Consider the following 9,081-nt stretch of genomic DNA (forward strand, 5'->3'; position numbering starts at 1 on the left):
GATACTGGCATTCTCAGTACATGTCCTGCGAATCTAAGCCTTCTCTTATTAACAGATTCTTGCAGGTCCCTTTGGCCTGTCCTTCGCAAAACTTCTTCATTTCTCATATGATCTCTATATGATATTTTTAAGATTTTTCTCAAACATTTCCGATGGAATACATTGACTTTATTCTCCATAGCTGCTGTTCTTCTCCAGGTTTTGCCAGCATACAAGGCTGTAGGTATTACAATGGCGGAGTATAATTTGATTTTAGTCTCTTTTCTGATGGTGCTCGAGTTCCAAATAGGTCGAAGCCTATTGAACACACCTATAGCTCTATTAAGGCTTGCTTGAACATCAATGTCTGATTCTCTGTTAGCCGCTATCTTACTACCCAAATACACAAAATCTTGTACATCTTCAATCTCTGATCCTTCAATCGTTACTGCCCTGTCCAGATTGTGTCTGACTGTCATGTTCTTAGTTTTCGTAGCATTTATTCTAAGCCCAACTTCCTTACCAAGCTCATGTAAATTCCTTGTCATATCTTGGATGTTCTGTCTATCTTTCCCAATTAAAGCGATGTCATCCGCAAAGTCCAAATCAGTTAAAGTTCCATCACCCCACATTATCCCATCACCAACATTCATCGCTTTTTTCATGACAAAATCTACCACCAAAAGAAAGAAAAAGGGAGATAACACACAACCTTGTCTCACTCCACTGTATACATTAAAGTACTCCGTGGTCCCAATTTTAGTTTTTACACAACTACTGGAGTTTTCATAATAACTTTTGAATATGTTTATAAATTTTTCTGGTACACCATATAGTCCCACAATTTTCATGAGTCTCTAAACCTGGATTTTAGCGTTATTATCCTCCTGACTTACTGGGGGTGGCATAAAAAAAAAAGGATAACGTAATCCTTAAATCGTAATCATTTAAAAATATTAAAGACTTCCCAACTAATAACAAACATTAAGTATTTAAAATTGAAAAAGTTTGTTTTTTGTTAGCTCTGCCCACCATAGCTATCGAAAACAAATTTTTACCGTTATAAGCCTTCAGAATTATACTGAGCCACTCAGAAGCCATTAAAAAGTAATTAAATAATTGGTTCTAGAACTAAGGAGTCCACAAAACATATACTAGAACATATCTTGCCAACAGTCCTTAAAATCTACATTAATGGAATTTTAAAAGAGCTATACTTTTTTAAGGTTACGAGTGCATTCAAAAAAGGCCTGTCATAATCTGGTGGTGAGGGCGCTCGACTCACAATCTGTGGGTTGCGGGATTAAAACCCGTAGCTATGAGGGCGTTTTAATATGACTAACTGCATTCTCTCTAGTCTATAACTTGAAAAGTAAGGACGACTAGCGCAGATAGCCCTCGAGTAACATGGCGCAAAAATTCAAGAAATAAAATATACAATTTCATGCACAGTTTTAAGAACTTTAAATTTTTGTTCATTTTACTAATTTCTTCTGGTGGGACAGCAGTAACTCTACGAACTTAAATTGCTAAAATCCGGGGTCCAATTTCATGCGGTGGACACAACAAATAGCTCAATGTGGCTTTGATCTAAAATAAGCATTTTACTAATATGTAAAATTTTTAAATCAATATGTTTTATTTATTTTTCAAAAATTAAAATGTTTGCATAGGTATTAGCTTAAGCATTAATTTATATTTATACTTACAATGATATGCAACAACATATTTTACGAGATATCTTGTCATTCTAAAAACCAACATTTGTTTATGTCGTACCATTGAAATTTTATCATATGGGTAATAGTGTAACTTAAAATATTTGGCGGAAGAGCATATCGTATATGCAGAGGACTCTCAGTTACGCATGCGCATTGCATGAGCGTTGTGATAATGGATGGCATAGTATCGAATAAGGTACACTCTTTTTCGAAAACTTTTCATTGTTTTTGAAATGTTTAGTCGAGTTTTACTTTAGTTTCTTGTTTTGTTTTGTTTTTCAGGACCAGTATTATGAAAGCCAACCACGTACCTTGTAAGTATTGTTCACAATTCTCAGAGTTCGTGAATATTTGGTAAACCAAAAAGTAGGCCTAATGTTATTTTTTCTCATATTTTCATAGAATCGTAGATTCGTACCCCTTTACGTTAGGTCTTTCAAATTTTCCAAGTGTGATTTCAACGTGTCTCTTTCTTTTTGAAACATTTTTAGGTACGTAGGAAACCTTGATCCATCGGTCACAGAAGAGTTGATTCTAGCTTTGTTTGGACAGATTGGACCTGTTAAAGGCTGTAAAATAATTTATGAGGTAAGTTAAAAGATATGTACAAGTGTTGAAATGAAGGGGGAAGAAAAAGTTAATGGAGAATGACACATGATGACACAGTGTGGTGACTATACTATATCAATATATGTGATGCGTCATGTACTTGACGCAAACATTACTAAAAATAATATTCGTTAATCTTTAGTAGTACTAGTACCTTACGAGATTAAATATGACACCACTTATTACATTTAGTCTAACGTAACATGAAATTGATTCATCTGATATTAGAAATGTTACGGATACCTTACCATTTTCTTTAATTGTAAACTGGTAAAGCATAAATTTCAATTTTTACGAAGTTCTTCATAAACATTATTTCAGTGCTACTTTGTTTAAAATTATCGTTATTTTTCAGAGTAATTCTATATCTAGTAGCTTATGATTGAAAGCAAAAAATAACATATGTCAACTACACTACATCGATCATATTCAGCGCCAATGATATCTTTTGCTCAATATCAAGGCCCAGCAACCCAAATAGAATACAACAGACACATTAATGGTCTAGGCACTATTTATCTCACCAGTATTTCATGAACAACCAATGGTATGATGGAACTAGATTAAGTAAGTGAATTGTAACTATTGCCAGTTTTATTTAAATCATTTACAATAATTTAATGTTCTTTGATATAATATTAGGCTTAGCAAAAAAAGTTGAACTGTTATATTTATAATTCACATCACGTTCACTTTAACAGTGTTTTAGAAGCCTGTAACTACTTATTTAAACTATGTCTAATATTGTTCATTATCATTTACCCATCTTGCTTTCTTAATGTTGCTGTTGGCAAAGTTTGTTTACAATAATAACGAATGCATAGCTTATTATTCTTGTAAGCCCAATATATCATACTCAGTTATATGTTATTTTCTTTGCCACATTAAGTGTGAGTTTCACCAAGTGTTACCTTCAGACATTAAACCTATAATTATATTTATGAACTTGCTGTGAAAGGGTTGTAAATTGTCACATAAAAATCAGTAGAGCTGTTGAATAGTAATTTGGAGTGTTTCATTACACCTTGGATGTGCATAAATCATTGTTTATCTGATAGAAACCATAGGAATCAGAAGCTAGCATTTAAATTTTGATATTAATATTATGGTTATGTATACCTCAGAGTTCTTTGGATAGAGTAAAGTAAATGTAAAAAAAAAAACGTTTTAGAGGAAATGTTTGCAACTTAAAGGTGCTATTTTTATTTAAAATTTTCGTGTGTTCATTTGAACTGCAGATTTTTTTAAAGACCGAAAAGAAATGTGTTGGATTAAGTTTTATTTGTAATGTTAGTGTATATAATATACATATATGTTATATATCTTGCATTCTAATGGAATAAGTATCAAGTTAGTAAAATTTGTGGATGACATTAAAATCTTATTTATTTCTAGCTTTATTGAGGTTATTGAAGTACTAAAGAATGATTGGGATCAAATGGTTAGCAGAGCTGGGCAATTAGTGATATTTGCTACCCCTTATAAGAAAAACAAATTGTTGTGTACCCCCTTCATAACCTTTTTAGGCACTGCATTATTTTAATATCTTTCTATTTTAATTCACATTGTTTTGTCTATTTTTAAGTAATTTTAAATTACCCTTTGTTTCATATTGTAAGGTTGTTCATTTGCTGGTGGGTTCTTTTAAAATCTGATGAAAATAATTAAAAGGCCAGTCCATTTAATAATAATAAATTAGTTTATTTTTTCCTCAACATTTTAACAAGCTAGAACACTTTTATGCCACTCTTAAGAGCTATGCTAACCATACTACACTAAAGTTACTTGTGCAGAAATGAATAAAAACCCTATAACACAATCGCTTTTGAAAGGTGGACCTTTCTTCTTCAGGGGCAAACTGCTTGTACAGAATAACTCAGTATGTATAATAGCTAACACAGATCCAGATAGTTTATTGAAAAAGAAAAATTTGGACTGAAGTAAAAACACTAACTGATTCACTGTGTCAGCTAGTAAAAACTTTGAACTTTGTATTAATTAGATATCCTTGAATTTACTAGAAAATTTTACATGAAATTTTTAGACATTGCTAAGTGTTCTCGGCTTATCTTATCAAACTTTTCTTTCTTAAAATCACCATTACAATGGTGATTGCTTCCTCTAGCTAACAAAAAAATTACAGCATTAAAAATTTAGCTTACCCTCTGAATTGTGAAAACCCTTGAACAATTCTTATACAAAAATAAAACACTACACTAAACAGTCCATTCGTTAAGTCTTTTCTTGGTGGTTTTCTCTTCTGAAACCCATGGCATAACACACGAGATAGCATTTTGTCTCTTGTTGTCACTGGTCGTTCCATTGAGGAAGAGTTTGTCCTGGGTAGGTGGTTGAGTGAGTCTTTTGGTGACTTAATCCTCTGGAAGTATTTTTGACAAACTATGGGCTTCTTAGTAGGTTGAATTTCCGCTGACAAGTTCTTTTCCCAGGAGTTACCCAGTTTGTCATTCTGTCACCAATGGCTTGAATCACTTACCATTCTGGATTCTGTAAATGATATCATTGATTTTTTTTTGGAGCAGAATATGTCCCTCATCACACCTGTTTAACTATGGAGTTCATCCCTTCTTGCAGTGGGGATTGTACAGCCATACCATGCTACCTCAGCGGAATCCAGTACTGTATAATCAGAATAAAAATCATAGCATTATGGTGGGTTCTTTTAAAATCTGATGAAAATAAATAAAAGGCCAGTCCATTTAACAATAATAAATTAGTTTATTTTTCCTAAACAGTTTCATAAGCTAGAAAATATGATGTAGACAAGCTTCCTACTGTAATGTTAAGTTCCATTTTATGTCATTTGCTGTACCCATCAGTCCATTTTCTTTTTCATCTCTCAAAGCAATTTCCCATCTTTCAGTAACAAATTGAATCAAACAGCTGTTGCTGTAGAACCAATGTCAATCAGCATACTACAAGGTTTTCCACCAAGAAGCCCATAGATGACTTTTCTCTATAATGAATTTCTTTTCTCGTTTGGGGTAGATGAAATATCTCCAGCTGAGCTTTGCTTGTCTCTTTTTGATATCGGGTGAGCTCTTTGCTGTTCCTTTAATCTGACTGGGCTCTGAGATACATCCTTAGGGTATTGTCTTCTTGGCTTAATAATAGATGCTGCTTCCTTGTAGTTATGAGCTATAATTGCGTTATTTGCTACAGTTATAACAGTTATCTATTTCTGTTATCCTTTGGGAGGAGTTCTTTCATACAGTCCTTTTCCTGCAGTTCGTGGCAATGTGTGCCTTTAAGTTGCATTTGAAAGATCTGTTGTCTTGTAGTTTATTTACTGTTCTGTTTAACTAGTTGTCTATCTAATACTTTCAGTTTTGTACACTATCATTAAAGGGGAGTTGATGTTTCAATGCTACACGATATAATATTCCTGTAACTTCTAGAAGGTGACATTAGTAACTTATCTGTAATTTTAATGGATTCAAGTTCTTTTGCAAGCTTCATTTAAAGATGTATACCTACTTTGCTTCAGCCTGATGCATATATCCTCATTTGCTATGGTTTCTACAAATTGGTCATTTGCCAATGAATCTATCACTTCACAAGGAGCATTCAAGTAAGATAATTGGGCAAGGTTATCATAGTCTTCTGCATGTTCATGTAAGGTGTTTTTTTTCTGTGCACCCTGTTCCTTAACTTTGCTTTGGTCACTTCTTTCTGGTTTAACACTCCAAACCTGTAGTACAAGGCAGCTGTCAAAGCTTGGTAGTTATAATTCTCAGCTGGAATGTTATTTAATGTCATTAAAGTTGGTTGTTTTAACTGGGCAGCAAAATGAATAGCTTGTTGTTTATTATTCCATCCACTCACTCTGGAAATGATTTTGAATTGAGCCTAGTATGCCTCCCATGATATTTTTCCATTATAGTTTGTTGATTTTTTGATTGGCTGATGTTAAGCTGGAACTTGATTTGGTAGTGTCATGGTTGGAGTAGGCCATGAAGGTCCTTCAGTAATAGTTAGCACAGCAGTAGTGGTAGTAGGTATAGACAAATAAATTCTTCAGTTTCATATTTTGTAGCAGATGGTGTTTTAGGTTGAACCTCTTGAACCAATGCAGAAAGAGGTGTGGCTGGTTTAAACTTGGCATTTAATAATTATTTTTACAGATATTTTACTATTTCACTGATGTTATTTTCTACCTCATTGATATCCTTTTTATTTTATCAATTTTGTCAAAATAGCTTTACCTCATTGATGTTTTTTTGTACTTCAATTTCTTCATACTTGTTATTGTAATATTGCTGTACATCCCCTACAGTTTTATCAGTCTTGTCTTCAATCCAAAATTTGTTTTTATAATTATTTTAAATATTACATCTCTTTCTTTTTAACACTTTTCTTAAATTCCTGTCTTTCATCTTGATCATCATCTAATTTTCTGTCTCCTACTTCTTTTTGTTCTTTAATAAGTGTTTTGTTTCTTTGTTTTCAGGTAATGATAAATTAATTAATTTTTTCCTTAACATTTCTTACAAGCTTGAATACTTTTGTAATTTGTATACTATGTTTACAGCCTTGCTTACTGTATGATAGTAGTGTAAAAATAACCTTCCTTGTACAAGAAATGAATAAAACCCTATCATTCGAGCACTTTTGAAAGGTGGACCTTTCTTCTGCTCCTGGTTATAGGATTTTTATTCATTTCTATCAAGACTTCTTGAACCCACATGTTTTTCTAACATCATAAACTTGCTTGTTCAAGGTAATTCTGTATGTGCAAAAGCTAACACAGATTCAAATATTTCATAAAAAAAGGACTAGAAGCAACTGTGAACTTTATATTTATAATATGCCCTCGAATTTACTAGGAAACTTGATGTTATGGTTTTAGACCTGTTGCATCCCAGTGACACAGCGGCATGTATGTGGACTTGCAATGCTAGAATCCGGGTTTCGATACTCATGGTGGGCAGAGCACAGATAGTTTGTTATGTAGCTTTGTGCTTAACTTCAAACAAACAAACCTTTAGACCTTTCAATGTGTTCTAAACCTCTCTTATTAAACTTTATTTGAACATCATTATGAATCGCACCTACCTCTAGTTAACAAACAAATTAAAAATATAGTTTACATAGACCTCTCTGAGGGTCACCAATATGTATATTATTTAAATATGCAGTAATCTGACACCGATCTTCTACAAACCAAATAATACAAACCATAGGCAACTTAGTGTTTAGGAGTCGGATGTAAAAAGTCCAGGAGTTATCCGATTTTGGTGAAACTCATGAAGGCTGTAGCAGCTATGAGGTATGATGATTACAATTTACAGTTTCCACATCAGACAAGAATTGGCTGAGGTACAACTGGCCTCATTTATCATCAGCAAAAAATCCCACTTTTAATGATAGTATTTCGTATTGTGTAACTGACAGGTCCGCTATGTGAGCCGCCATTTTCGCTCATTGTTTTATGGACCAAAATCCAATAGATCTTTAGCAGGTAGCCTCAAGCCCCACTTGACGATGACTGGAACTTTGCTATTCTTTAGTATGTCATCACCAATCATCATTATTTCCCTCGATTACATGCATGTGCAAGATTCTGAGATGTTCAACTTGCAACCTGTACGGTCGGTGAGGATGCAATCACGATGGATTTTTTGACAACTCCTGTTGAGAAAAATCCATCTATCAGGTCCAAAGATGCTATCACAGCACTCAAAAATAAGTTTGGTGCTGACAAGGACAGTAGTTATAGTAGTAGTAGCCTTCTACCATATCAGAAGATCAAAAACAAGGTCTCCAACCTCAAACAGACGATGAAGGAAGGTTGCATGATTTGATTTGAGAATTAGTAGGGTATCAATTCGTGTGTGTGACCATTGTTGGTAAAATGATGCGGCTACTCCGAACTCCCGTGTCACGTTACCATCATGTGGATTGTATGTTTAAATACAGTAGATTCCGGACTTTCCAACTGTGTATGCTAAACCTCCAAGAAACAATTACCGGAATTTTTTTGCTCGTTACCTTGCCACCAAAAAATTACTTCACCCATGCTTGAGGATGAGGTCCTGTGGTAGATAAGAAGCCTGGCATGATCTGGTGGTTAGAGCACTTGACTCACAATCTGTGGGTTGTGAGTTCAAATCACGTACGTCACCAAACATGCTCATATTTTTAGCCATGGGGGGAGGGGGGTTATAATGTGTCGGTCAATCTCACTTTTCATTGGTAAAAAAATTGTTGACTAGCTGCTTTCCCACTTGTCTATCATTTTAAAATTATGGACGACTAATGCATATAACTCTCGAGTAGCTTTGCACGAAATAACTGCAACAAAAGTTGAAAATGTTTTACTGTCATTGATAAAAATAATAATGTTTTCATTTGAAACATTTCATAATTGTAATTTGAAATAATTTTGTAGCCAGTAAGCCAATTTATTTATACACGTTGTTTGAGTAGATAAACATAAAATTAATATTCAATAAAGATTTGAATCATCAGAATATTTTACAATCACCTATCATACCCACTAAGCAACAAAATTGTCTTTTTTGATTAGGATTATATTTTACTTGGTGGACATATAAAAAAAGCATGTTTGCAAGCATTTCAACTCAACAAAAACATAGACTATCAAAAAAAAAAAAAAAAAAAAAAATTTTAAAGAAACAATCATCAATATGTTATCTTTATTAACCCGTAAGCAATCTTCGGTCATGTTACTTCTTTGTTTCATGCTTGTGTGTCTGTGTTTATATATATATATATATATATATATAAA

At 33.4% G+C, this 9,081-nt stretch overlaps 1 protein-coding gene across 5 annotated transcripts in view; it reads left to right on the forward strand.

Moving 5' to 3' along the window:
• Positions 1-1,835: 1,835 nt before the first annotated feature.
• LOC106458166 (nucleolysin TIAR-like) overlaps positions 1,836-9,081 on the forward strand; it is a 281,791-nt gene continuing 274,545 nt past the window's right edge. For 2 of the 5 annotated variants that reach the window (XM_013917628.2, XM_013917629.2), the window contains exons 1-3: positions 1,862-1,896; positions 1,983-2,014; positions 2,192-2,288. In XM_013917628.2, the coding sequence (XP_013773082.1) occupies positions 1,873-1,896; positions 1,983-2,014; positions 2,192-2,288 (153 nt within the window). In that variant the 5' untranslated portion in view covers positions 1,862-1,872. Of the gene's footprint in view, positions 1,897-1,982; positions 2,015-2,191; positions 2,289-9,081 lie in introns of all 5 variants that reach the window. The other 3 variants (XM_013917630.2, XM_013917631.2, XM_022384308.1) reach the window with 2 other exon arrangements.

Source organism: Limulus polyphemus, unplaced genomic scaffold (assembly GCF_000517525.1).
Source record: "Limulus polyphemus unplaced genomic scaffold, Limulus_polyphemus-2.1.2 Scaffold423, whole genome shotgun sequence".
In the NCBI taxonomy this organism is placed as follows: Eukaryota; Metazoa; Arthropoda; class Merostomata; order Xiphosura; family Limulidae; genus Limulus; species Limulus polyphemus.